Below are 27,621 nucleotides of genomic sequence, written 5' to 3'. Positions count from 1 at the left end.
GGGTGATTTCTCGTAGGGGACCAGGCTTTGCTTTTCGGTGCGGAGCTCCCAGCAGCGGGGCTCATCCTGATCATTATTTTTACATCCTTTGCATCTCATCCAACGGGAGAGGTTTGGGGTTATGGGGAAGGGGAACTCGGTGCCGGCGCAATTGTTCTGCCATCGCATGAGCCCGTGGGCAGCTCTCCTCTGCTGCGGATCACAGCTCCAGTGAGAGGCTGCAAAACCACAAACGGGATTTAAAAGGAGTAGGGAGGGGGAGAGGGAATGGCAGGTTTGTTTTCCAGGGTGGCTGAGCCATGCGGATGGCTTGCTGCCACCGAAAAGAAAAAAAAAAAAAGACCTTTTTCCCCTTTCTTTATGCTCATGCTTGTTCTTGTCCTACTGTGAGCTGCTTCAAAGAGCTAACCGGTGCAAATGCTAACCTTGCTCCTAGTTTTGCCCTCTTTCCTGCCAAAAAAAAAAAGAAAACTGAACAATTTTTTTTATTTTTCACTGCGGTTGGGGCCAGCACAAGGCAGTCGGGTGGTCTCGGTTGAGCCACTACATTTTAGCATCCTACTGACAGCAGCAGCGGTTTCTGGGGTCCCAGAAAGCCGGGTAGAATTCAGGTCATGTCTCCTCCTTGCACATAGAAAAAGATTGCCTCATTTTCCAGGAATTAGGAATATGTCAGAGGTGGGGGTAAATCCTGCCTTTGATTGTGGACGGCTGTATCCGGATAGGATCTGGGCAGTTTCTGCAGCACTAAATACTAATTCTCTGCTTTCTGGAAGCACGGGGAGGTGGTCCTGCATCCAAATCCCCCTATAGCAGCAGCACACACAAGGACCATTTTTAAGCCACTTATTACTTTATAAAGAGATTATTTCCTTCCCCGCCCCCCAGCATCAATCGTCTTGACAAGATCCACTTATTTTAAAACATACGTCCTGCAGCCTAAAACCCAGCCTTTCCTATAGGAAGCTCTCAAGCAGTGTATGGGAGACCACAGTGCATATACACTATATATAAAATATATAAAAATATATATCTATATAATATTGCTGAAAACACCGGTAGCGATTATTCAGGTTTCTAACCCTGATTTTTGAAAAGGAAGGTTTAAAACAAAGATGCGATGCTGAGCATCCCAACCCGCCGGGGCAGCGGTGCCGAAACCGGCTTCTTTCTCCTCGGCAGAGCCGGCGCCGTGACGTCAGGGTGTTTTTCTGCAGAGCTCGCAGGATGTTGCAGCCGGCCAAGAGCTGTGTTTATGTTGATAACATTACAAGTATTTCCTCTCTGTTTCCGAAACCAGCAGGGAGGGAGCCGAGGGGGAAGGGAGACTCGGGTTTCTCCAGCTTTGGGGTAGGACTCTCGAGGCCTTTTATGTTAAGAAGCGGGTAACGGCGTACCGCTGGCACTTATTTATACTGCATTTGGGAATAGGGAGTGTTTAATAGCAGGGGCTGGGAGCCGGGAGCTGGGCTGGCACAGCCCTCCCCTTGTGCAGGGCTCTTTTGCTCCGCTCTCTGCTCTGGATCCGGTTTTAAGGTGATAAAGCGGCGCTGGCAGCTGATTGCCGGTCACAGGAGCAGCTCCCGGGATTTTTGTGTAATGATCTGCACAGCAAGCCGTGATGCTCTTGGGGGGCTGCCCGGCGTCCTGTTTCTTTTGACATTCACAGTAATAAAACCATAAAAACTCAGGATCTGCACAGACTGCCTGCATCCAGCTTTTTTCATGAAAACGGGGCAAGGCTTGGGGAAACTCAGTATTCTCTCCCCTTGCCAACCCTTTCCTCCTAATGCAATCCGCTCAAGGATCAATGAACTTATTAAATGTAATATCAAGGGGGTTTTAAAGGCAGGCAGCTGCCTGCCCACTGATGTAATTCCAGGGCATCGGAGCTGTGCTGCTGGCTCAGCAAAGGAGAGACCTGCATTGATGTTTGGACTCGATGCTTTTAAGGGTCTTTTCCAACCTAAATGATTCTATGATTCTATGATCATCCCACCATCCCAAAGGGGTTTTGCAACTGGTACCCAAGGCTGGTCCAGGAATCACCTGTAGCTCTCGTCCATATAGCAATCGTGGTTGTGGAGATAAAACCAAGCTCTTTTATTGTATGTGGGTTACTTTCCCGTAACGGAGGGCAGAAAGAAGAGGGGATTTACAGCTTTTACTTCTTTCCACCCACCCTCCATGTCCTGCTTTTGATACCAAGGGAAAATATGTTGAGGATGGGAGAAAAGAGCTTCAGGGACCAACGGGACATTTGGCTGTTGGCCTTAGGGAGTGTGTGTGGGTTCAGTATGGGCTAAGCCATAGGTCTTTCCTTCCTTAACTTTCTCAAAAGGACTCCCAGGGCCACAGACAGGAGAGGAACCAGGTCCTCTGGGGTCCAGTCCCAGCTCTGCCACCCCTTTGCTGAGTGACCATGAACAAATTGTCATTCCCCCTGGTATTTGAGGTGTGCTGCAAGAGCTGGAGCAGCCAGCTCAAAAGATCCCTGAAGCCATTAAGAAAGGCTTGGAAGAGATTGATATCTATATGGTGTTCCAATGGTCGGTTAATTATGGGCAAGGTGTTGAGGAGCAAGATCTCAGCGTGAGGAGCCAGTGGGATGCCAGTGCAGAGGGAGCATCCCCGTTAGCGACTGGTTTGTCTGCTCTTGGGTCAAACTGCTACTGGGGAGCTAGCACTGGCATAGCTGTGGGAATCCCAAATGAACAGGACCCCAAATGAACAGGACCCCAAATGAACAGGAATCCCAAATGAACAGGATCCCAAATGAATGGGAACTCTCATTTTCAGAAATGGAGTGAGGGGAAGAGTAAAGGAGCCACATCCACCTACAAAAATGGCGTTTCTATACAAATATTCATCAAAACACAGCGAACAGTCCCTTTTTTCCCTAGTAGTGTTTGCAGAAGAGCCAGGTCTTTTCCTTTACCTTGTTACTGTTTTCTTGTTGTGGTAGTGATGGGTTCCCGGCAAGGGAAGCAGTTGTGATGGTGAGACCTTAGCACCTTCATCAGTCGCTGTGAGGTTTCAGGAGCATCTCAGTGCTGCTGCTAAGTTCGTTTGGAGATTCAGCGTGGGCTTACGTTCCTTCTGCCTTTGCGTGTGGGTCCGATCACGAAGAGCACCCTATTTCTGTGGGTTTTCACAGTGGGATGCTAGAAGGATCTGTCTCCTGCAGCAAGTTGCTTTCATTCTTGCTGGTGGTGCAGCTTCGTGTGCTTCCCGGTTGCAATTAAGCACGGGGAGGACACGAGCTCCCTTTCCCCACTGGAGGGGTGGAAAACCTCTTTGGCTTAGGACCAACTCAGCTCTGGAGTGCAATTGCTTGTTGAGTGACCTCAACGAGCACCAAGAGTGGAGCATGCCATTGAAAACCTACCAGTTATGGGTTTTCCAGACATCCCAGCCTGGAGCAGAGCTTCAGGGAGGTATTCCAGGACCAGTCCTCCTCTTACCAGTGGCAGGAGGACTGAATCAGTTCAAATTCATCCAGACAGATATTTTAACCAGTGATGAAACCCTCTGGAAATTTGGCTGCTTGCACCAGTGGGACCCCTTGAAGAAAGCCCTGCCCCAGGACTGGCCGTGGAGGGAGCCGAAGGAAAACTCTTATCTCTGGAGCTTGGTTTCCTTCTGGTTCAGGGTTTGTCTGACCTTTTGGTCACTGAGTAAGTTCGACTTTTGCCAGGTTTTCTTTCGGGGGGGAGGAAAAACATGTAAGTGGGTGGTGCTGGTGTGAGGATACTCCTGGGTGGGGTGGGGAGGATCTTGTGTTTCTGATATCGTTTCCAGCATGTTGATGACTTCAGTGTTGTCCTTTTGCCCGGAGTTTGGGATGGGTCTAGATTGAAGCAGATTTAAATAAATAGAACAAGAACAAACAACACAAGATGTATTTAAGAGGGGGAGGCTTAGACCGCGTATCAGGAATAAAACCCTTTCTTGGCAGCCTGTTGAGTTGACTTGGCAGCGAGATCTCGCAGCCTTCTCCCAGGAGATATTGAAGATGCAACTGGACGTGTGACAATAACCTGAAGAACAGGAGAGAGTTGTACAGCAGCTGCCGGTCGATGGCATGTAGCAGAGGTGTCTCCGAGCCCTCTCTGGGCTCGGAGCAGATGTGAGATGCTGGCCCGTCCTTGTGAGGCCCCAGGGCTGTGTGCTGGTCTGGGGCTTGGCAGCTTTGGGCTTTCTTCTGGCCAGGATGATGATGTCTCACATCTCACTGTCGTTTGCCTGAGCCTCTGGATCCATATCTGTTTGGGAGGAGGTGACGATACCCATTTCTCAGGAGCTTTTTGAGGTCTACAGAGGAAAGATATCGCCATAAAAACCTTGTATTTAAAAGGGCTGGGGGAGAAAGCCTGGGGGAAACAACTTTACTGATGTCATCGTCCTGTAATTTTGCAGGACATTTCCTGGGAAGAAACGTACAGTACAACGAATGTGCAGCCTGTACTTGCAGATGACCTTGGATTAATATTTATGGGTATTTGTTTCATCTGCACGTGCAGGGAATCTGATGGGGTTTGAATGGAGCTGAGCCTGGCCTTGTGCCTGTGTTCTGCCCGCACCCAGTAACAGGCAGGGGCTTCAGCGAGCTGGCAGGGATCTGCTGGGCACTGCCCGCAGGAGGAGCTGACCTCTCCTATCTTCCCTGCCTCCAGTTCCTGGCCATTTTGGATCCAGGCTCCTTGCCATGGACTTCATATGTATTGTATTTCAGTTTGCTCAAAGTACACTCATTTGCAGACCGTTACATGAACACATTATTAATTTCCTTTAAGACCAGGTACTTATCTTTGGTGCTCAGGTTCATAGCTCGTTTCTCTCATGGTCTCCCACAGTTTGCTCATTCCCTGCTTCATCTCTGGTCGCCTTCGCTGGTCCACCAGACTGGCATCTCTCCATGCACCCTCCCATTGGGAATGCATGAACATATCAATAAATCCTTCCTATCCACATGCCTGCAGGGACTCCAGCCACACGTTCACTCCTCCTTTCCAGCTCTACATACACAAGATGCACAGTGGCATCCCCAGTTTGAATTATTTTGGGATGATGTTGCATGAGGGTTTAAATAACTGTTCTTTGTTCTCTTCCCCAGGTCAACATGGATTTGTGGTTCTTTCTCCTTTTGCTCGGAAGTGGCCTGATAAGCGTAGGTGCTAACAACGTTACGACAGGTAAACTATGCTTGCTGTCTCCGCTCTTTTGGCCCTAAGTCATCTTTAGGATCAAAGGAGTAAGTGCTCACGTGCTCAGTGACTTACCCCTTCTGCCCTCCACTTGACTGTAGTGTGAAGTGTCAGAAAGAGGGTGATGGGCTGCAGGTGCTCATAAATGGGACCAGCAGGTTTTGCCTCTAGCAAATATTGATCCTCTCTCACAGGGGCTCTAATCTTTGTACCTCCTTGATATCATAATATGTATTCCAGTTACCAGCTTTTATAGGGTGTACATCATCATGCTGTGCAAGGCATTCCCTGTCCTGGACTCAGGATTTTTTGGCTGTTTTGTCCTTGTAATTACAGTCACACAAATCTCCAGCATCTAAACCTTCCAGTGTTGCAGAAAGGTATCTCATGGAGGTTCCCTTGTGCTTTCTCCTCTCACAGAGCCACCCACGACAGTGCCCACCTCCCCCAGGAGCCCCACCAAAGCTCCTACAGCAGGTCCTGAAGATGGGGCTACGACAAGCGCAAACAGCCTCAACGTTAGCACTCCAGTGACTGTTTCTACCGTGGCGTCAAAGCCACCTACAACCACAGCCACCAGGATGTCCCCCAACACTACCACTGTCAGCTTCAACTCCTCCACCCTGCGGACAACTGTGCCCGTGCCCCCAGCCACCTCCCTGCTACCCAGCATGACGCCATCTACTCCACGCACCGCTCTCCCCAGCACAGAAGCGGAGACGACGGAGAGGAATGTCAGTGCGACGGTGACGACACAAGAGACCTCTTCTGCTTCCCACAATGGTAGGCATCTCCTTCACCTCTTCTTCTCCAGGCCACCCTGCCTCCAGGTTTTTTTCTTCGCTCTTCTTTTGTTTTGCTGAACAAAAGGGAATGAGAAGACACTGGGGCAAATTCCATGGTGATACGAAACAATATAACTCCCTGAACTGACAAGATCAGAAAAAATTTATCCTACCAAAGGTTTGGGCTTCTTGCCAAGATGCTGGGGCACCAGAAACCCTAGGATCTCGTTCCACTTTTGTCACAGATGAATTTCATCACTTTTTGTGGTTTCCGGAGTGTGAAACAGGGCTAGTACTGCACAGCTTCCAGGTGCTGGCTGAAAAGTTGATCCGTAACCAGTCTTTGTAGGCAATAGCAATAAATCACTCCGGGTTGCTGCTCAGCTGCAGAGCTTGTGTTATCCAGAGTGTTGCTACATTTATTTGTATTTTGGTAGCCACCATGGGCTCAAGCCATGCTTTTTGGCACTACAAGCACACACACAGCAAGACAGTCCCTGTCCCAAAGGATGTAAGGTTTAGACTAGAAGTGGCCAACCAGGGTTGAGATCCAGTTCCTGGGGAAGGTTGATAAGTTGGTTCATTATCCAAGATTAGCCAAGCTGGGGATGCAGGATGATGTGGTAGGATGGTGCTGGCCCATCTGGTAGGGTAATCTGTATGCTCCACCTGATGGCTGCTAAACTGCTTGCAGACACAAGCTGCACATAATTTGATAAACCATCTGAAGGTGCTCTCTCTCCACCATGATGAGCACCAGGAGAAATGGTGTGAGACCTTACTGAGCAGAGTATTCCACGTGCTGGATATCTCAGTCTTGCATTTGCTGGCACATCCGATGATGGGGTGGAGACCCTGTTCCTGGAAGTGTTCAAGGCCAGGTTGGATGGGTCTTTGAGCAACCTGATCTAGTGAAGGATGTCCCTGCCCATGGCCAGAGGGTTGGACTAGATGATCTTTGAAGGTCCCTTCCAACCCAAACCATTCTGTGATTCTATGCTTACATTATCATTTTTTTCCCCATTACTTGGGCTACTTTAATCTTTGAAAGGTCTAGATGAGCAGGAGTTGTCTCTGTTGCCATCCTGCTGTCATTCCCCTCTTGGCACATCATAAAAGTGGCCCCTAAGAATGTAGTTTGGCTGCTTAATGTAGGTTAAGAGCAAAAATCAGGCAAAAAGAGGCTGAGGGGACCAGAAATCTTAGCTGATCTGTGACTCTTCAGCCATGGTTTGTCCATTGCTGCATCGTTTGAGACCCAGCTTTGATACTACTTGCAACAGTTATATAGCAGTGCCCACTAGAGCTTATGGTGAAAGCCTTGGCAGTGAAGGATTTAGTGGAAAAACAGGATGGGTAACTTGGTGGTGGGGTAGAAAAGAATGAAAGAAGATAATACTGGAGTTAATGCAGGGAGATATCAAGTGTACATTCCTTAATAAATTTCTCAAGGGATATTGGGTGTTGGGTATCTAAACCCCTCTTCATGTCAGTGTCACAGTCAGTGTGTGCCCTCTTCCTCTGGGCATCTTTGGAAACCACAGCCCATGAAGCTGCAGTGAAGTTGTCTTTGCTACCAACATAGGAGGGGATGTGGCTGAAGGAAGTTTGCAACCCAACTTTCTTAGCATCCTGCCATTCCTGAGCTCATCCAGCTTCCTTTCAAACACAACTCCTCAAGGCATTTTTGCAGAGTGAAGGAGTCCAGAGTAACCTTAAATACACGCACACTGCAAGTTCAGAATAAACGTAGCCTTTGAATGGGAGTGATGGAGGCAAAAGCCTTAAGTACTGCTAAAATCTGGATTTTGTAATATGATGTCTGCTAGTGGGGGACTGAATTTATAATTTTTGTCTTTGCTACTTTTTCTATGACTTGGGTTACTGGTTTTGGTGAACTCCTGTGTTGTTTGGTATGACACATTGGCCATTGCACTATCAAGACCAGATGTGGCTTCTCACTTGATGTCAGTCCCGAGAACAAATGACCAAACCCGATTCTCTCTTTATTTCAAGTAATTTGTCAAGGAGCAAAATTAGTTTTAGGGCTGCCCTTGCCATTAGTCTCAATGGGATATTTGGATATCAGTCATGAAAGAATTAAGTGGTGCTCAAGAGAGGGACAAGGGCAGAAGGCACCGCATGAATTACATGTTGTACAGGCAGTTCCTGCTTCTCCAAACCTACCAAGATTGTCCTCAACCCCGTGCTGCAGCTCTTCACATGTAAAACAGGGGCGCGGGTTGCCTGTGCCGGCAGCATTGCAGCAGGAGAGCTGGGCTGTGCTCTCGTTGGCACAGGTTTGTTGTGGCTTCCTCTAGATGAGACATCCAAAACAGCGGGTAGAGGCTTTCCTTGGATGCTCATCGTCCCCATCCTTGAGCCCAGCTGCTCTTAATTGAACTCTTGGCTCAGCCGCTCTTTTAAAATTATGCACGAGTGTTATCTCTTAATATTTAAGTGCTAATGAATTACACTAGTGACTTGCTGGTTATAGGGTTAAACAGACTGTGTTATCGATTAAAAGCGGTAGTTGTGTTTTTATCAGTGTTATAGCTCGGCTTCAGCTCCGTGCTCTGCTGATAAAAAGTTGCTTTTTGTTCCTTTTTCCTTGCTACTAAGTGAAGGCTGAAATTGAGTTTAACATCCTGGCTTTGTAGCTGGTGTTTTAAATGAAGGATTTACAAGAAGATGATGAGAGTTACTAAATTTGTTACTGTCTTGGTCTTTGATCCTTCCTGACTTATTAAAATGTATATTTCTTTGTTGCTAAGAGACTTTTGTTTTCTTTTTCTGCAGGTAACTCTGACAGAAGAGGTAAGAATTTTATATTTCATTGCTCTTTAGTCAAGCCCTCAGTAAAAACATTTCCAGAAGTATTCTGCTATTAGAAAGCGCTCCTTATGACACACTTCCAAAATTGCTTTTACAAAGCCTATCAAGCTCTTTAGAAGAGCTAGTGACACAGTGCTATCTTAATTTGCGTTGAGCTCTTCTTTTTAGAGATAAACAATCCCGTACCAATTTGTGCATGTCCTATTAGATACAAAGAGTTCCTGCTGCACGCTCTGAAAATACCAGCATTACCATCCTTAGAGTTGGATGACCTAAGTCTAAGAAGCCATTCAGGAAATTTCATTCTTTTTTTGCTTGTGAATTGTCTTTATTGACTGTGACTTACCCTATTTGATCTGGACCCATTCTGCAAATGATGTGAATAATTATTATTCTCCTTAATTCTGTTGGCAAGCAGTAGCACAAAGCCATTTCATGTAATATAATAGCACTTAGGCACATGTTTCCATCTCTTAGCTCTAAGAACTGTCATCACTACCAGAATATTTGCAATTACTCATTGCTTTGGCAGTATAGGAGCAGGTAGAGCGGAGGTGCAGCTGGGCTCCTTGCTACCTATAGAAACAAGCTTCCTCTGTGTGTTTTCATCACGGTTCTGATGGGTGTTTCAGCTTTGTAAACTCCACGGCAATCCACTTTATGCTGCTTGGTGTGCCAAGCTCACACTGTCCTGCTGATGCTATGGAGGAAAAGACAGGTGCTCTGCGATTGTTACTGTCAATACACATTTGCACAGAGGAAATAAAAGGGATAGAGGTTGGAATGAATTCATTTAAAATAATGGTTAAGCTGCTGTAGAAATGTTCAGTGTAATTCCCTTGGATCTGGCATGGCTTAGGTCTGATTTTGTGATATCTGCCATTGTTCATCCCTGCTCCTGAGAGCAAAGAAATGAAAAATGGGGAAAAATCTGACTTCTTAACAATATCAATATGAATATTGCTAATATTAACATTAATACTAGTAAAATAATTAATATTGTCCAAGTCCTGTGACTTGGAGGATTATTATAGGGGAATTGGTCACAATTCCTGGCTCCCCGACACCACGAAGCAGCACTGGGAGCAAAACTGTGACAGCAAGAAGTGGAGGGGCTGCTGTTGCCATTAAGAACAGCTGTTGGTAAAACTTGGCTTGGGTTATGTTGGGGATATGTTGTTTTCCCAGTGACTCTAAAGGGACTAATTCTGTCTCTACAGGTCATTCTTCTCCTGCTTTAAGATGATGGAGTTGCAGTCAGTGCTTCTATTCTGATTTATTCCAGGAAACAATCTTCTCTGATATTTTAATAATTTCTGGATATGTAAAGGACACAGAAAAGAATTGTTTTGATTTGTTCTTGCATCTAGATGTGGGATTAGTTAGACACAGGGTTAGCTAACGTGTTTCTTTCTGATCTAAGTACATCTTTCCCAAATTATACCCCCTAACCACTATAGAATATATCACATCATATGTAGAATATATCACATCATATATAGAATATATCACATAATGAAGAAAATTGATGCAGGTTACAGCAAGAGCCACCCTCCCATCAGCTTATGTGGCTTTTCCATTTAAAAGGTGAGTCTCTGCTAGATTAAGGGGGCTTTGCCACTAGACCCTCTTAAGGTTAGACAGAACTGTGAAACTCTAGCAGATTAAATCCAGGTACACTGACTTCTGCAGGACTAACCAGGACAAGATAAGCTCTGCTCGGAGCTGAAGGCCTTTGAGCTTGTGCTGGAGTTTTTCATTAAATCTCAGGAGGATGTTGAGTGATGGTTTACAGTGAGGTGAGCCATGGGAACATGTCTGGTCTCATTTCAGATGTGTGTCCCCTGGGAACTGCTGGAAGATTTTTAATCTCTAACGTTGGAAAGAGGAGAAATAGGTAGTTTTCTTATCAGGAAAGTTACAGTAATAACCTTCACAACGATATTCCACAATTAAAAGCTTTCCTAACAAATTCTTGATTGAGGGTTGTTTTGAAGATGAGGAGCACAAAAGTGAATTTATCCGAATTAGTGAAAATCTTCTGCCTTATGGCTTGAACTCATACTATCACGTGAAACCATTCCCAGTGGTGTATCTCAGACAGGAGGTACACTTTGACAACTATTATATTTATGACTCTTGCAGGAAGCAAGTAGTCCTTTTATTTCCATCCCCCTCCCAAAACAGCATCAGCAGAAGAGATCTCTGCAAGCTTTGGGGCTGTTGAGTGCTGGAGCTGCATGTGCTGCAGCATCGGTGCTGAGCAGCATGGAAGGATGTTTGCAGGTGGCTCTGCTTGCCTTGTCTTCTGATTTCTGGTTAGAAAGGTTTTTTTCCTGAAGTCAGACTGATGGGAATTAGTGGTTTGCCTTTCCCAGCAGCACCCAACTCTTGCAGATTCTGCAAGTCCTTCCCATCCCCTTTTAGCAACTGTGGCCTTTTAAGGCATCTCTAAGCTCTTTTTGTGCTACAAGAGATGGTTTAATCCTTCACAAACCTTGAAGGGAGAGGCTGACCCAGGTGTCCTTGTCAAGCTCACTAAAAAGTCTTGCCTGCTTTCCCCAGGGTAAAAAGACTAAAGCTGCACAAATATTTATGACTTTACCTGTTCAAGGGGTGATGCCATGCTCCAGGCTCAAGCTCTGCGTCTGAGACAGCCGTGAGGATGTATCAGCAAGACAGATCCCTTCCCAGTGGGGCAGTGGAGATGAGAAGTGCCCTGCTTTCTCCTGCTCAGTGCCTGGAGTTGGCATAACAGATAAAGCAGTCATTTCAGTAAGCAGAAAACCACGGTCCTTGGCTGGAGAGACACTAATGCCTCCTGATGTGCCACCTCCTGAAGGGATCATCTGATGGTTGCACCGTAGAATCCTGGCATGGTTTGGGTTGGAAGGGACCTTCACAGATCATCTAATTCAACACCCCTGCAATGGGCAGGGACATGTTTCACTAGATCAGGTTGCTCAGAGCCCCGTCCAGCCTGGCCTTGAATGTTTCCAGGGATGGGGCATCGACCACCTCTCTGGGCAACCTGTGCCAGGGTTTCACCACCCTCATCGTAAAACGTTTGTTCCTTATGCCCAGCTTCAACCTACCCTCTTTCAGTTTAAAACCATTGCCCCTTGTCCTGTTGCTACAGGCCCTGGTGAAAAGTCTCTCTCCATCTTTCTTATAAGCCACCTTTAAGTATTGAAAGGCCACAGTAAGGTCTCCCCAGAGCCTTCTCTTCTCCAGGCAGAAAAATCCAACCTCTCTAAGCCTTTGTTCATAGGAGAGGTGCTCCAGCCCCTGATCATCTTCATGGCCTCCTCTGGACCTGCTCCAACACATCCATGTCTCTCCTGTGCTGAGGACCCCAGAGCTGGACGCAGTACTGCAGGTGGGGTCTCACGAAAATGGAGCCAGAGGGGCAGAATCCCCTCCCTCGACCTCCTGGACACCCTGCTTTGGTTGCAGCCCAGGACAGGGTTGGCTTTCTGGGCTGCGAGCACACACTGCTGACTCATGTCCAATTCTTCATCCACCAGTATCCCCAAGTCCTTCTCAGCAGGGCTGCTCTCAATCCCTTCATCCCCCAGTCTGTACTGATACCGGGGGTTGCCCCGACCCATGTGCAGGACCTTGCACTTGGCCTTGTTGAACTGCATGAGGTTCACAGAGGCACAGAAAGGGCCATGCCTACCTTCCAGAAATGCATCCAGGCATGGTTTGAAGAAAGCAGGCAATGAACACTCTCCCATTTCCCTACAGATGGGTTGCAATAACGCATCCGTATCCCACCAGGGTGGACAGAAAGCAGCAGAGAGACCTGGAGCTCAGGAGGATCCTCTGGCTTTGAAGCAGTGCTCTGCTCATTGCATACCTCTCCCAACACTGCTCACTGCCGTGGTAGCACCTTGTAGGAGATGGGGCTGGAGGACCGCTGTGCTGAGCGGCATACAACAGCAGTCTGGCCTTGTCCCGAGCAAAGCATGTGCATGAATGCGATGCTGTCCCAAGGGAGTAATTTAAGGTATTTTGTGAATACGCTCACTGGTTTATCCTGAGCTGCAGTGTCTGGGGTGGCTTCTTCTTCCACCTCCCAAATACAACTGGGAAGAAAATATTGCAGGAAAACAAATAAAGGTTGCATCACGGATCTCTTCCTGCAGGCTCTTTGCGATGTTTGCAGGGAACATAGCTGGCCTGTGATTTAAAACCTACTTGGGATCTCAGAGATAGGATTTAAACTCTTGCTTCTGCTCTGCTCCTCCTCTGCGACCATTTTGCAGGATATGCTTTTCCAGATTGGCATCTCGTGTTCTGGGGGTTTTATTTAAGAAATACTGATCCTACATCTTTGCTTCTGTTTCTTTGACCGTCATTTTTTTTGTTCATGATCCTATAGTTTCTTGCCTGCTCAATTTGACTCACTTTTTGTGGGCAGGCATTGACAGTGATGAGCAAGGAGGGCTGCTTAGCCCTGTCCCTCTCTGCTGGGCGGTTGCGCCTGGGTCTGCATGATGTATAGGGGACAGCCTATAGACCACTATATAGCACCTCTACCTACAGTTGGAGACATGATCTCGAGCATCAGAAGATGGTTTGCTGGCTCCTCAGAGGTGCTAGGACAAGATGGAAGCATCACAGTGCCTTCCAGGCTCTGGACCACCGTGGGTGCTCCAGCACTGTAGGTCTGTGGAAGCAGCGGGTTGAGTCCTTGTCCCTTCTCCAAGCGAATTGCAAGCGTGAAGACCCCGGGGCCGAGGCTCGAGCGGGAATGGAGCTGCGGGGGGGGTTGGCACCGCTCTCCAGGGCTGGCTGGGGAAGGAGGGACCGGCTGGGGACCCTCCAGCTTGTTTCCTGCCTGGGGTTTGCTGGGTGGGCCGGGCAGCACGCCGGTGGTTAGCAGCCGCGGTGGAAAAGCTCTAACTCATCCAGCCAGATGTGTCGAAAGAACAGCTGCAAAAAAAAAAAAAAAAAAACAAAAAAAAAAAACCAACCTCCCAGGCTCCCTGCATCCTGCTGCCAGAGGCACCCCTGCTGAAACCCCTGCCCGTAAATCATGTCGACTGCCAACCGGCGCTGCCACAGCAGCCCCTGCCCAGCTCAGCACTGGTTAGGCTGAGCTTAACTGCAGCCAAGGCAGGAGAAATGGTCCAACGATGCGTAGCGGGGGCATAGCGCTGCGGGCTTCGTCACCTTCCCCTCCTCCAGCCAGGATGGTGATGATGGTTATGGTCGGAGGTCTTAATGAGAAGCATGTTAGAGAGGCAAGGGCTGGCTGTGGTTGGGCTAAGATGCTCTGTGGTTGCTTTGCCTTCCTAGTCTTGCTTTTGGAAAGCCTCACGGGTAATGCTAAGGCTCAAACAGCTATCAAGCGTGCAGGAGGCAGAAATGCGTCCCAATAAATTCCTTGCTTTTTGCTGCTGGGCTGGGGGAGATGCCGACACATGGGGACAGTAGATGGAAAGAACAAAGATGGGCAAAACCGGGAGGGTTTTGTGTTTTTATTTGCCATACCAGGTCATTGCCTTCAAATCATTAGACAAAAATCATATATTTTGATCGGAATAACATTTCTAGACCTCACGGCCACAGAGTGACAAATGCAGAGATATAACCAGAGTGCCCCTTGGTAGCTCAGTAGTCAGAGATGGACAAATAAATCCCACCTAAGAATATCTGCTGGCTGAAATTGCTGAGACACATGGAGCAGGAATCTGCCCTGGCAGGGAAATGGATGCACAGAAGGTGAAAAGAGAGGTCATGCCCTGCAGTCTCAGGGGGCTGAAGCGTGTAGACACAGTGCTGTGGTCCATACAAATTGAGCGAGCTGATGGAAAATGAAAATACCCCCAGCTGGCGTCACTAGCATCCACATTTATCTGGAAAAATGCCCTTCGGGGCCATTTTCCTATCTGGTTAGCGTTGCTTGGCTTCCAGCCCCATCTGGGTAATTTCCTTGCGCCGACCACTGTTTCGCTGACCTCCAGGCCAAGTTACAAATAGCTTATTTAAAAAAAAAAAACTGTTGTGGGTCCCAAAGGATGGGAATGTTTCAGACGTGGCTAATCTAAGTGTGTTTGCAAGCAAATTGCACGGTGCCTGCCCTTGAGAAGCGTCTGCAAGGGAGTGAACAATGAAGCGAGCCAAATTAGTTCATACTTGGTGGCCTTGTGGTGCAGAGCCTGCACAATGGGTTGTCTAACATCACCTCCTCTCTAAACTCAATATTTCCAGGGAGGAAAGAATGGGGGTTGGACTAGATGATCTTTGGAATTCCCTTCCAACCCAAATTATTCTATGATTCTGTGAAAGAAGTCCCAGCAGGAGCCACCTCTTTGCGATGAGCCAGACAGACGATAAGTAGCTCAGTAGCCCTGAACCTCTCCAGCAAACCTCAGCCTGAAGGTGTTCAGAGCCCAGATGCAGCATGAAGCATTGCCCTCTTGTCCTATTTGACAAGGAACTGGAAGCAAAACCATGACGGTTTTACAAAAAAAGTGTCTATGGGATGTTACGAAGGCCACAGTTTTCACCTATTTTAACATAAGGTTCCTTATCCCATTATACCAAACTCATGGACCTGTTTGTTTAGAAACTTCTCGTATGGATCCTTATGTCTCAGGCAGAAGACTTTGTAGGTCCCCAGGTGATAAAGCAGGAACTTCTACTGGTGGCTGGTGGGCCACCATGGGCACATTCAATTGTGCAGAAGAAACCCCTAACCCCCACTCACAACTTTCTCAGTCGCTGTTTTCATCTGCAAGGTCGCAGTTTCACGGTGAACAACTCTTAGAAAAGACTAAGGTGCTTTGAATAGTGGTTACAGCTTTTATTCTAACCTCAGAGTATCTGAGATACATCGTGCTCGCTTAGATCATGTATCTGTCTTCACTGTCAGACTGGAGAAATGTAACCTTACTCAATACTTTTATTACTATATCAGTAGTAGTAGTAGTAGTAGTAGTAGTAGTAGTAGTAGTAGTAGTAGTAGTAGTATTTTGCAAGCAGAAATTGTAGAGCTCTGCCCTGTTAAATGATGGTGCTGGATGTTTTCGATGTTGATAACCATACCTTTCTTTTCCTATTGCAGATGAGACTCCAATTATAGCTGTGATGGTGGCCCTGTCTTCCCTTCTAGTCATAGTATTTATTATTATTGTGCTGTACATGTTAAGGTAAGAAATGCTTTAATGCTGACTTCCCTTATTTGACAGAAATTAATTACTGAATGAGCGGGAATAAGCCTTTTGTGCTGTTTCCTAAGCTAAAAGCTGACACAGCCGATGTTTTGAAAAGAAACCTGTAAGCATAATGAAAATTATGTTTGGGGCTATCTAGTAAATGTTGCTTATTCCTTTCTCTGTAATGCTGATCCTCATGAGGGGTAATGCCTGTTCTGCTACTGAAAATGTCATATTTAGTAGGGTAGATTAAACCGAAGTCCTATCAGTGCAGTTAAAAAGCAGGTAAGGTTCCCTTGCAAGGCTCAGGGTGCTGGACTGAGTAATCCAGGGAAGCTGAACAGAATGCTTGAGCCAGAAAGTCCTTTGCATGTATAATGGGGTGTGTTATTCCTTGATTCCCATCCTAATATCAAACGTGATCCAAAATCCAGAGCCAAGCTCTGCCTTGGGTACCAGACCTGTATGTCGTGCCTGTGCATCTTCCGCTGCGAGGTGGCGTATGACCAGAGCTTGTTGGGAGTGTTAGGTGATGCCGTACCTGGAACTATAACATAACAAAGCTGCCTTAGGTCCATTTTTAAAAAATGCAAGCATCTGGGCTGCTCAAAATGTAGCATTCCCAGCTCCTGAGTGCATATCTGCTCAGCTAGAAGAGGGTGTTTAGTCACCTGCAGTAAACATTTTAACTTACTCACCATTTTGGTGATTAAATAAGTAAAAAAAAAAAAAAAAAAAAAAGAAAAAACAATTTCCTTAGCAGTGGAAAAATTCCCTTCGTATCCTGGCTCCAGGCCTGCCCTCGCAGCGGTGAACCTGATGAGGGTTTTGCCTCTGGAAGTTCGGCAGCAGCAGAGTTTGAGTCCTCTCCACCTAGCTTCCAGCCCTTGAAAAAAGGGTTTCTGTTCACCACCGTCTGCCCGGTGACTCAGCAAAACCCTTAGCATCAGGCAAACGGAACATAAGCATCTGTTTCAAGTTAAAAGCACATGGAGAAGGGCTTTGCTGCAGAAGGACAGATCAACCTGGGGTTTATGTTCTTTGCTGAATCAGCCCATGGAGCAGGAACTCCTTGGGGTGTCCTCCATAAAAAGCAGCCATAAAGCTTCTCCTCCTGGCTTTCACCTTGCTCTGGTCTCCTACAGCCTTTCCAGATGTGGTCAGTTAATAGTTAGGCCCGTAGGCAATATTTTAGAGGTCCCATAGCCTCTTGGACCCACCAGCTAATTCATCAAGCCATAAGAAAGTGTGGAACACCTTTCATGGCTGCATCTCTCATCCAGAACGTAACCTGGGCTTCTTGGTGGGTATCTATTGACGTTCTCCACTCCCTTGTCTTCGGTAGGTTCAAGAAATACAAGCAAGCAGGGAGTCACTCCAACTCCTTTCGATTGTCCAATGGCCGGACGGATGATGCAGGTGAGGCCCGCAGCAGTGCGACACGGGGAGCAAAAGTGGATCTCACAGAAGGAATAAGCTTTGTTCAGATCAAAAGGGGTCAATGCAAACATTCTTCAGAATAACAATGGAATATTTTAGTTTGGGTTTTTTCCCCACTTGGAATCAGCCAAAGTTAGCTAGTGAAATAACCAGCAATTCTCCTAAAAATTGTAAAAATTACAAAAACGTCATAAAACCCTTGAAGTGGCAAAAGCAGGGTTGGTTTATGCCCTCCAGGGCAGCTCTCTGGGCAGCACAGAGCTACCCAGGTTGGTCTGCTGACCATGCAGTGCCTTTCCACTTCCAACACAGCAATAAGACATGTGCAACTTGACAGGCATGTAGACAACGTAATACCCAGTGGCATCTTTTGGAAAACACTTGCTGAATACTGGTTTGGGGAGGTGATTTGCTGGAAATGTGTAAGAAGGAAAATGAAGATTGTGTTCTGTTTGAGTGTGGTCTTGGAAGGACGTATGAAGGTGGTCCTGAGTATGTATTTATATTATTCCTGGTGGGAATAATATAAATATTATACACCAGAATAAATATAAATACACCAGAATAATACAACTATATACACCAGAAGACAGACCTCTGTAAAAACCTGGGAAAGCCCATGGATGCAGCACTGTCACAGCCTGAACCCAGTGCAATGACAGCGCTTGGGGACTCGGGAGGCTTTGTTCTCCCGCCTCATATTTTTGTAGGAAAATATTTTTAAATTTACATTTTTATTTGTTTCTTGTTCTGAACTTTCTCTGTTTTCCATGATTTTGACAAACTTTTATAGAATGAAAATTTATTTCCCAACTTTCATTCCAGTGACAAAATGTTTGCCCTCAAGTGGTTGATATTAAAATGGGCGATCACTTCCAACACCAAACTACTCACAGTTCCTCTTGAGTTTTCACAATATCTCTTTGACTCAAATAAGAATCTTTGTTGAAAAAACACATCTTTGGGAAATAATTAAATATCCTTCTACCCTTTTAAATTAGGATGACAGCTGATTAAAACTTAGATCTTCACACTGACTGTAGACACCAACTAACATTTCTGAGAGAAAGCAGGGAATACATTGTTTGTCTTTTATAAAAACCTTTTTGGAGCTCTTAAAGATGCATAAATGTAATTTTAAAGTCTTGTGCAAGCCTGCTGTAATGTCTAAACTCTTCTGTCCCTGAGCTTGTCTTGTTTTCTGGCTTTGAGCCAGAGCTGCCTGTTGAGGGTCTGAAGTTGGGCATCTCCATCCATATGTAGGCACCAAAGTAAGAGCTGAAGAGGAACCACCACCCCTTAAACTCAGTTCAGATCCTTTTTCTGAGCTCCTTCCACATAAACCAAACACCTTTGGAGCAAGCACTAACTGAAAATCAGCACCTTTTTTTTCACGTTGGCAGCTAAGACCTTCCCTACCCATTTTACATTGCTGTAAACGAAGGTGTGAACTTCATAAACCGTCACTTGTGTTGGTATAACCCTCGCGTGGCCTTTCTTGGCTTCACTAAGGAACCACAAGCAACAGCTACCTTTGCTGTGTTCACCTGGGAGTTATGTCACGGTGATGGTGCCAGACTTTCCATGTGAGTGAGGGTGAAGTCCAAATTCAAAGCAAGCTGGTCTTCATCCCCCAGTATTGATGACTTGGTCCTCATTGCCCTGTCCTGACTCTGATAGTGTAATGGTTGATCCCAGGGTGCTGGAAGAGTTTCATGTTATTATAGAGTCATAGAATTGTTTAGGTTGGAAAAGACCCTTAAGATCATCAAGTCCAACTGTTAACCTAACACTGCCAAGTCCACCACTAAACCCTGTCCCTAAGCACCACATCTACATGTCTTTTAAATACCTCCAGGGTTGGTGACTCCACCACTTCCCTGGGCAACCTGTGCCGATGCTTGATGACCCTTTCGCTGAAGAAATTTTTCCTAATATCCAATGTAAACCTTCCCTGGCACAACTTGAGGCCATTTCCTCTTGTCCTATCACTTATTACTTGGGAAGAGAGACTGACCCCCACCTTGCAACAACCTCCTTTCAGGTGGTTGTAGAGAGCAATAAGGTCTCCCCTCAGCCTCCTTTTCTCCAGACTAAACAACCCCAGTTCCCTCAGCCGCTCCTCATGAGACTTGTGCTCCAGACCCTTCACCAGCTTCGCTGCCCTTCTCTGGACACGGTCCAGCACCTCAATGTCTTTCCTGTAGTGAAGGGCCCAAAACTGAACACAGGACTCGAGGTGCGGCTTCACCAGTGCCGAGTACAGGGGGATGATCCCTGCCCTAGTCCTGCTGGCCACACTATTTCTGATACAAGCTGGGATGCTGTTGGCCTTCTGGGCCACCTGGGCACACTGCCGGCTTATATTCAGCCAGCTGTCGACCAACACCCCCAGGTCCTTTTCCGCAGGGCAGCTTTCCAGCCACTTTTCCCCAAGCCTATAGCATTGGCTCAGGTTGTTAGACTTGGTCCTCGTTATCCTATCCTGCCTCTATGATAACGTAACGCTCAACCACAGGGTGCTGAAAGAGTTTTATGTTATCACAGCATCCCCACATTTTTGTGCATGGTCCGTAGGAAGAGCAAAAGGCCAGGAATTTTCAAGTTGGACGGGGCTTTGAGCAAACCTGATCTTCTGGAAGATGACCCTGCCTATGGCAGGGGGTTTGCACTAGATGATCTTTAAGGTCCCTTCCAACCCAAACCATGCCATGATTCTATGAAAATACGGGGATAGTAAGAATGCGAGTTGGCCCTAAAAGTGTGTGAGGTCCCTGTGCCCACCTGGGCATGGGTGAGTGCTGGGCACAGGGAGCGGCTGGGTGGGCACCTCTGATGCATGGGTGTCGTTGCAGAGCCTCAGAGCATGCCGCTGCTTGCCCGCTCCCCCAGCACCAACCGTAAATACCCACCTCTGCCTGTTGATAAGCTGGAAGAGGAGATCAACCGCCGGATGGCAGATGACAACAAGCTCTTTCGGGAGGAGTTCAATGTGAGTGTCTTCGCTTTTTGCCCTTAAATCCCGCAGGCTGCTCTCGGCATTGGGCTTACAATGCACAGCAGGGAAAAACCTGGTCTCACTTCGTAGGGCTGGGACAAAACAGCTGGTACATCAGAAAGGAGCTGCAGTGTGCAGTGGTACCTAGCTTGGGGATGGCACATCATGCCAGGGGCTAACTGAGTCAATAAAATAATGGTACCGGTGCCAGGTGCTGTGCTTCAGAAGAGCTTATCTGGGAGCTTCACAGAGGCGGTGATGGTCTGCCTGGTCCTCGGGTTTCTCAAAGGGCTGCAAGGTGGGAGGACTGATTCCGGTCCTAAATCTGCTGTGGTGGTGGGCAAGCCGCTGGCCCTCACATTCACTACAGAAAGCAGAGGTTTTCTAGCAAGTGGTGCTATGGGGTTATGTTTTTCTGGGTTCAGAAGGTATCCTGGACATTTTGGGGTGTTCCAGAGCTTCGCTGCTTGCTGGTTTCCTGCCAAGCGCTGCCTCCCTCCTCCCGATCCTCATGGCTACAAGGGAAACACTACCAACATGAATGGCGTGTGAAGGTGTGCTGTGTCCTTGTCTTAAATCCACAAGCAGCCAAAATGAGCTCTGACAGAGAAACAGAAATGACCCTATCTATTTCAATGAGCTGTTAACCCTGAAACAGAATGATGGCCATTTATAGGACAACAGTTGACCTTCAGCAGTGAGTAGTAATTCAGGTATTGTGCTTATCCCATGATGCCAGAGCATCTCTTCTGAGATGGCTACAACCTCTTCTTGATGTTGCTGAGCTCTGCAACTTCTTGTGACGATAAACCTGTTTCACCTAGGCAATACAAAAATAGGCAGAGCAGTACTGAGGTAGGGGACAAAGTTAAATAACAGGCTGGAGTATCACAGCATGTAACATAGGAGCTGCTGAACTACCTGGATTCTCCACCAGCCTAATTAGTGAAAGAAAACCCATTGTTGATCTGGTCATCTGCACTGCAAAGGTGCCATCTGCAAATACATAAAGCCTTAGGTCCAAGGCATGATACGGCAATATGAGGACAATGAGAAGATTAAAAAAAAAGCCACTCGACTTTCTCCAGCTGTTGCACAACTTGATACCCTTCCTGGCTGCACTTCGATGAAACTAAATAGGTGTAATGAATGCCCGCGGAAGGGGATTTTTCAGGTTATAAATACTCAATTGCCCTGAAGACTTCCGTTGCCAAAGCACGTCTGTCCTGTCAGATGGAGGAAGGGATGGCGAATACCTCCAATACGTTTTCATCCTCTTCGCTATTCAAAGAGGATGTGGAATAACGGTGCTGGGGAAGCACCTCCTCTGCTCGAGTGTGAAACCCGGCTGCCGTTACCGGGACAGCATCGCCTGTGACCCCAGCACCCCCCAACCCAAAGGTCCCCGGCACTGCTGGATGAAGAATAACTCCCTGCATGGGTGCTCCTTCCCATCGCTGGGCGCGCTCTGGTGATGGGGGCTTTATTCGGGTCACCATTAGCGTGACTGTTAACGGAGGAAATCTCAGCAGGAACCTCCGTGGGAAGAAATGAGCTCCTTGATCCCTGGGCTGGTGGGTTTGGTGTCGGAGGCTTTGCTGCCACCTCGTGTTCATGGGTCGTGAGATTCCAGATACACATTTCAGAAGGGATTTGCTCTCTCCCGTCCAGCCCAGGCTATTTAAATGGTCACCTTGAGCTCAGTGGGAAGGAGGAACTGGTGCTGGGACGGAATTGAGGGGTGTGGGTGGTGGGAACATGTCTAAGGGGGCAGGGTGCTCGGATGCAGCATGCATCGACACACCAGTTGTTTTGTAGTTACAGCCATGCCGTGAGTAAGAACATCATGGAAAACCCCCTTTTCTGCCATTGCAGGCTCTCCCAGCATGTCCTATACAGGCCACGTGCGAAGCTGCTTCCAAGGAGGAGAACAAGGAGAAGAACAGATACGTGAACATTTTGCCCTGTAGGTATTGGTGCTGGTTGGGCGGGGGGAGACACGGCTGGTGCTCCTGCCAGGGCTCCCCATTCCTGTTTTTGGGATGGGCAAGGACACAGTTGAGGTCATTTCGCCTCCCAGATGGGTGGCTGCATCTGCTTTAGCTTTAGATACCTTGAGGAGGAGCTCCCTGGAGCCGTCAGTGGCTGGGAAGCCGTGGAAAGTGAAATGGATGGGAAATGCCAAGACGGCCGGCTCTTGCCAGGTGGCGTGGGGTGGCAGGCTGGCTCAGCGGCTTCCTCAAATGTGTGCGCTCTGCAGAAGAAAAACTTCCTTGGGTGAGGTCTAGCACCTCTCTGGGCTTAAGCGAGAAGAATTTGGGGGCATAAAGGTGTTTGTGTGTGCAGGGGAGTCAGCAAGCCCGGGCTCCGCTCCAACACCCGGCTTTCTCACTACGCCAGATTTCAGCTATGTGGAGGGAGTTGGTTTTAATGCAGAGTTTCAATTTTCCTCCAGATGATCATTCCAGGGTTCACCTGACTCCTGTTGAAGGGGTTCCTGACTCCGACTATATCAACGCCTCCTTCATTAATGTGAGTTTTGTAATTTGAAGGGGAAATCCCCACTGGCTGTGCCCCGGCTGGTGGTGTCTGGTCCCACTTTTACGGCGTGTGACTCGTGCCTGGGAGAGGATGGTTAAGAGACTACCTCCTACATTAACATCTCCCCATGTCCTCCAGAGCAATAAATGATGCTGGTTTTTGATCTTGTAACCCTTGTGTGGCCGTGGTAGAGCTCACTGTGCTCTGCTCCGTGTCATGAGTCCAGACAAAAATGATTGGAATAAGAGGCTGAGAGCTGGGACTCATAAATTCTGGCTGTATCTCTGCCCTTGCTCAGCTGTTTTGCCATGGTCACATCTCTTCCCACCTCTCTTTTCCACACTTACACTCCTTAGGGTGCTGCAAAGCCAAGCCATTCCTGCAGGATTTGGGGATTTCTGATGAATGGCTGATGAGTGGTGTGGCTGGTTAATCATCGGTACTTCCCAGCTTACAGGACTGGATGTGGGAAGGGGATGAAAAAGAAATCAAGCAACCCAGCTGAAATAGAAGCAACATTGCCCTGCTCTGCTTCTGGGTGGAGATGGGTCCTATATGATTATCACCATATAGCTCAAATAAATTGGAAGGGTAATATGAAGAAGTAGACTTTGAGAGAGATAGAGGCACGTGAAGAAAAGCAAGACCCAAAAGAGCTTTTTACTTTCTTCGCCAATAAATAATATCCATTAAGAAATACACAAAATCAATCCCCATGAGTTCAACAGCCCCATCTCCCGAAGATTAATGCTGATTTTCATGTGATGCTCTGGATGCAGGGTCTGATCCCAGCAGAAGGGCTGTGGGGTACCACTTCATTAGCGCTCTGTGTCAACAAGTGGGGTCGTTCCCACATTACATGAGCGTGGGGAGTGTTGCTCTGGGGCAAGGACTCTTTGCACAGGGATTTTCCATTATTGCTGCCCCGCTGACAGTGCTGTTTCTCCCCTTGGAGGCTGCAGCCCCTTCGCTGCACAGGGGGCATTGAGCAACAGAGCAGGTGATGGCTCTGTTTATTCATGATGCAGATGCATTTCATGACTCTTGTGTTAGAAAAAAATTCAGCTTTCATTTGTCTTCCTTTTTCTCCTTTACTCTGTAGGGGTACCAAGAGAAAAACAAGTTCATTGCTGCACAAGGTAAATGCTCGATTATTCCTGTAGCTCTGTCTGGTTGCAGTTGGGCTGGGATCCTTCTGCTCTGTGAATCTGTGCCAGTCTAACCACAGCACAGCGCCTTGTTGAGCTCTCCTGGTCAAAAGGAGGCTTAGCTGGTCCACAGTTTTTTCCAAAAATGGTTTTCCTGGTCAAAGATTAGTGCCGGATGTGTTGGGGGAAGAAGAGAAGCCCTACCTGTGCAATACCGAATGCCAGAGGGTGTCAAAGCCTTTCTTCCCTGAGCCTTGTCCTTCCACCCTGGCCCACAGCTGCAGGTGGTCGTGATCTCTGGAAATACTGCCAGTGAGCTGCTTAATTAAATTCCCCTAATCTTTTATTACAGAGAGCACCACGCTGATCTGTTTTCATTTCTCCTCCTTTTTAAGCCTCAGCAGACAAGAACATGGGCTTGTGCCTTTGAAGAGAAATTTCCCTGTGGTCTTCGGAGGGGAGGCAGGACTATCAGCTATTGAGAGCAAAAAGCATCACGAGTCTTCCCAAGCTCAGCTGCCCCCAGACAGTGCATCACCAGCTTGCATGCACCATCCGTAGCCATCCAGCTCTCTTGCTTTCCTTGTACCGGTCCAAACACGTCCCTAAAACCAAGATGCCCACTCGCAGGGAGGTTCATGTCAGCAAAAGGGGGTTACCTGCCCATGGGAGGTGTTTTGCATTTCCACTCTTGACTTGCAACTGGGTTAGGACATTGCCTGCCAGTTTGCCTGGCTTTTGCTGAGGAAGGAAGGCTGGATCGGGTCCATCAGCGGTACCAGGCTGGGGTAAAGCTTTGGCTCTGCTATTCTCTTGGCTCGCCCTTAGCCTCAGGCTTGGCAGGGGAGGTCTAGTCTGAGTCAGCTCCTTGTCTGGCAGGCAGCAGGTAACTATTCTTGTGCTATATTGAAATGGGATCCCGTGGTTAAAACACAAGGCTTGGGGACAGGACTTCTGCGAGCTACTTGCAATGGCCACAATTTCCCTGAGTGACCTTGGGCAAGTCGCTTTCATGCTCCATTTGTGCGATTTCCCCTTCTTGGGCTAAAAATTGAATTCTTCATCATAAAACATATCAAAAAAACCCAGCTCTTGTGCGATAGGATTGTTCCTTGGGTTAGCCGACATTCCTGGACACCAAAGCACCTCCTGTGCTGACATCTATTGGCAAAAAATGTGTTGCATCGTCCACAATGTGTGACTTCACACGCTGGGTTTTGGTCTCAGTGCTTGAGGGGTTGATCCCAAAGACCACATTTGTTTTTACCTTCCCCTTAGGACCAAAGGAAGAAACCGTGAACGATTTTTGGAGGATGATTTGGGAGCAAAACACAGCGACAATTGTCATGGTGACCAACCTGAAAGAGAGGAAAGAGGTAGGTGCCAGAAGGCTTCATGGGCTGGTATCTAACCCAACTTTGTCCGAATCTGGCACATCTCATGCCCATGGGCATGTCCTGGAGCTGGTCCCAGGCTTGTGAGGGACCAGAGCTCACCTGCGCCTGTTTTCTCTCCATGCAGTGTAAGTGTGCTCAGTACTGGCCGGATCAGGGCTGCTGGACATACGGGAACATCCGAGTGTCCGTGGAGGATGTGACCGTCCTGGTGGATTACACCGTGCGGAAGTTCTGCATCCAGCAGGTGCCGGGGCTCGCATCTCCATCCCATCCCATCCCATCCCATCCCTCCCCTCTCTGCGCTGGGCATCCAACAGGTGCTGGCATGGTCCTCGACTCCTCTGAGGTGCTGTGAGAGCAGAGTTGGGATGAAATGACCCCAGCGTCCATTTTTAACCAGAGCTATTAAGATTTTACTCACCTTAAACACCTGGGAGCCTGTTCCCAGCAGGTACCAGCATGGCTGTACTGAGAGCAGGGAAGCTGATGGATGCCAAGGCTGAAATTCAGTCCTCTAACACTCCAGCACTTGCTGTTACCAGTATCGGTTCCTGCTGTCACCCACAGACACTTAACGCCTGCAAATAATCACATTTATACCATGAGCTGAGACAAAATCCAGCACCATATGCGTTGCTTTTGATTGCTTTCCCATCTGTCGCTACGTTTTCTCATCCTCCGAGAAGGCTCTGGATGCTTTAGTCGCTCTGTTTGTTTTCCTGCTGCTCTCGGAGGCCAGCAAGGAAGAGCTGGTGATTGAAAATCTGTCTGGACCCTAAGTGGGGTTCTCCTGAGCCTCGCCCTTCACTCCAACAGCCTGGACGAGGGTGGTTTCCTCCCCTGCCTTTAATTGAGGATGCTGTGAGCAGAGGTGTGGGAAAAGATGGAGCAGCAGCTTCTGTTTGAGCTGGCTGGGAATGAAATACAGCAGCTTCTGCCAGGCTGGAGCCACAGCCGAGACCAGGCTGGCATCTCTCATCCCTAGGATGTGGGATGTGAGACTAGGCGAGTAAAATGTCATGCTTTTAGAGACTAATTTGGCCCCGGAGCCTGGGCCTGTGCCCTTTCGGCTTGTGGATGCTAGTACTTCTTAAGCCTTCCAGCTCAGTCTTGGGGCTGTAGCTCCCTCTCTGCCCTTGCTTTTAGGGAAAGAAGGCAAATCTGAGTATTTATCATTAACCTGAATACACGTTTCCCCTTCAGGTCGGCGACGTCACGAACAAGAAGCCTCAGCGCCTGGTGACTCAGTTCCACTTCACCAGCTGGCCTGACTTCGGGGTCCCCTTCACCCCCATCGGGATGCTGAAGTTCTTGAAGAAGGTGAAGACTTGTAATCCCCAATACGCGGGGGCAATAGTAGTGCACTGCAGGTACGTCCTGGTCACGGCTGACCTCTGCCTTTCCAGGGTCACTTGGAAAGCGTCTCTTATTTAAATACTAAAGGGATTTTTTTTTTCAGTTAGGCATTTTTTTGTTATTTTTGTTTAACTTTCCCATGTTAAATGGGAATGTTCTACATGGGAATGTTAAAAAAAATGCATTTGAATTGAAGGAACTTCTTGGAATTAGCGATGTGATGGTGTTACAACTCATGTTGAGTGGTTGTTTGGGTTAGCTGGATGCCGAGTGAGCCAACCTTAACACCACTGCTGGGCATTGGTGGCATCTCCCTTGGCATCTCCCCGCTGCCCTGGGCACAAGAGGCCAATATCCCTTGTTGCGAGAAGGCAGTACTCAACTGACAGCATGCCTGGGAATGGGGACCACGGTGTTTCACCTCATGTGGAGTGGTTTCAGGCACAGCAGCAAGCCTGGGGGAGCCACAGAAGCTGTCCATATTTCAATAAGGGAAGGCCCCATGGTTAAAGGCAGAGATGATGATCACATTTGCAGCCTCCCAGATCAACCTTTCCAGCTTTATTCTCAGGAGGCAGCCGATAAAAGAGCTTTGTCTTTCCATAGCGTCTGCTGGCCTCTTCTTTATTCTTCTTAATGGCTCAGGTTTCGCTTTGGCTCACCCTGCTCGGTGCCTTCCTGCACTCCAGTCGCGATGGTTGCTGGAGATGCTGTGTGCATCTCTCTGCAAAACCCAGGCGACAGT

General features: G+C 47.8%; 1 protein-coding gene across 5 annotated transcripts in view; it reads left to right on the top strand.

Annotated features, from left to right (window-relative positions):
* The window catches only part of PTPRA (protein tyrosine phosphatase receptor type A), a 129,786-nt gene that overhangs the window by 94,922 nt on the left and 7,243 nt on the right, over positions 1-27,621 (top strand). For all 5 annotated transcript variants that reach the window (XM_030016048.2, XM_030016075.2, XM_030016067.2 and 2 more), the window contains 12 exons: positions 5,117-5,195; positions 5,628-5,990; positions 8,792-8,809; positions 15,906-15,990; positions 17,342-17,415; positions 20,292-20,428; positions 22,310-22,400; positions 22,890-22,966; positions 24,078-24,114; positions 25,402-25,499; positions 25,645-25,764; positions 26,724-26,890. In XM_030016048.2, coding sequence (XP_029871908.1) covers positions 5,117-5,195; positions 5,628-5,990; positions 8,792-8,809; positions 15,906-15,990; positions 17,342-17,415; positions 20,292-20,428; positions 22,310-22,400; positions 22,890-22,966; positions 24,078-24,114; positions 25,402-25,499; positions 25,645-25,764; positions 26,724-26,890 — 1,346 coding nt within the window. The remainder of the gene's footprint in view (positions 1-5,116; positions 5,196-5,627; positions 5,991-8,791; positions 8,810-15,905; positions 15,991-17,341; positions 17,416-20,291; positions 20,429-22,309; positions 22,401-22,889; positions 22,967-24,077; positions 24,115-25,401; positions 25,500-25,644; positions 25,765-26,723; positions 26,891-27,621) is intronic.

Source organism: Aquila chrysaetos, chromosome 1 (genome assembly GCF_900496995.4).
Source record: "Aquila chrysaetos chrysaetos chromosome 1, bAquChr1.4, whole genome shotgun sequence".
NCBI classification, from domain to species: Eukaryota; Metazoa; Chordata; class Aves; order Accipitriformes; family Accipitridae; genus Aquila; species Aquila chrysaetos.
Note: the sequence above shows the minus strand (reverse complement) of the source record. Positions and strands in the feature narration are given on the sequence as shown.